This window comes from Temnothorax curvispinosus, unplaced genomic scaffold, assembly GCF_003070985.1.
Source record: "Temnothorax curvispinosus isolate PA1 unplaced genomic scaffold, ASM307098v1 QBEX01014039.1, whole genome shotgun sequence".
In the NCBI taxonomy this organism is placed as follows: domain Eukaryota; kingdom Metazoa; phylum Arthropoda; class Insecta; order Hymenoptera; family Formicidae; genus Temnothorax; species Temnothorax curvispinosus.
Window position 1 is genome coordinate 1 of NW_020223819.1, and position 1,101 is coordinate 1,101.

General features: G+C 44.1%; 1 protein-coding gene across 1 annotated transcript; it reads left to right on the forward strand.

The window, feature by feature from the left end:
• Positions 1-7: 7 nt before the first annotated feature.
• LOC112464244 (probable RNA-binding protein 19) lies at positions 8-1,095 on the forward strand (the record flags this gene model as incomplete). Its single annotated transcript, XM_025031113.1, has 1 exon — positions 8-1,095. A coding segment is annotated over one exon (1,088 nt), but the record flags the coding sequence as incomplete, so codon positions are not given.
• Between the last annotated feature and the right edge of the window lie 6 nt (positions 1,096-1,101).

The window sequence follows — 1,101 nt, forward strand, 5'->3', positions numbered from 1 at the left end:
TGTAGATGGGAAACAAATATTTGTATCCAAATACGAACAAAAAGAGGCAGTTGAATCCAACAAGGACTCGTCTAATAAGACCAATATTAAATGGAAGAAACAAGAGGAGGCCTTGAAAGACGAAGAGAGTATAGCAGAATCCGGAAGAATGTTTATCAGAAATCTGACGTATACAACTACGGAGGATGACATCAGGAAACTGTTTGAGAAGTACGGTCCTCTGTCTGAAGTGGATTTACCTGTGGATAAAATCACTAGGAAACCAAAAGGATTTGGCACAGTAACGTTCCTGATGCCAGAACACGCTGTGAAAGCTTACGGCGAACTGGACGGTTCTGTATTAGATGGTAGAATGTTACACATTCTTCCCGGAAAGGCGAAAGCCTCCCTGGAGAATATCGATACTGAAAATTTAACTTATAAACAAAAGAAAGAACTGCAGACCAAGGCAACCGCGGGTTCGTCACATAATTGGAATACACTGTTTCTCGGGCAGAACGCCGTGGCGGACGCTGTCGCGAGTCGCTACAACACGACGAAGGAGAAATTACTGGAAGACGGATCGAATGGAATGAGCGCCGCGGTCAAACTGGCATTAGGAGAAACGCAACTGGCTGAAGATACGAAGGCTTTTTTGGAGGAAAACGGCGTGTGCTTGGACGCTTTTAATGAAGCACCAAAGAAGAGATCGACCACCATAATCTTAGTGAAGAATTTACCGGCTCAGACAAAACCGAACGAACTGCGAGAAATGTTTGCCAAACATGGGGAGCTGGCGCGTATCGTAATGCCACCAGCGGGCATAACAGCGCTGGTAGAATTTCTGGAGCCATCCGAAGCACGCAAGGCTTTCCGTGCATTAGCTTATACGAAATATAAGCATCTACCGTTGTATCTGGAATGGGCGCCAGATAACAGTTTTACCACGCCCGCCTCTAAAACTAAGGCAACTAAAAATAATGCAACTACCAAAAAATCAACAGATTCCGAAGAAGTTAAAGATGGAGCAACGGTAAAAGAACCTAAAGAATCTAAAGAAAATAAGAATAATACGCGTAAAAAGGAAGATGACGAGCCGCCCGAACCAGATACAACGCTTTT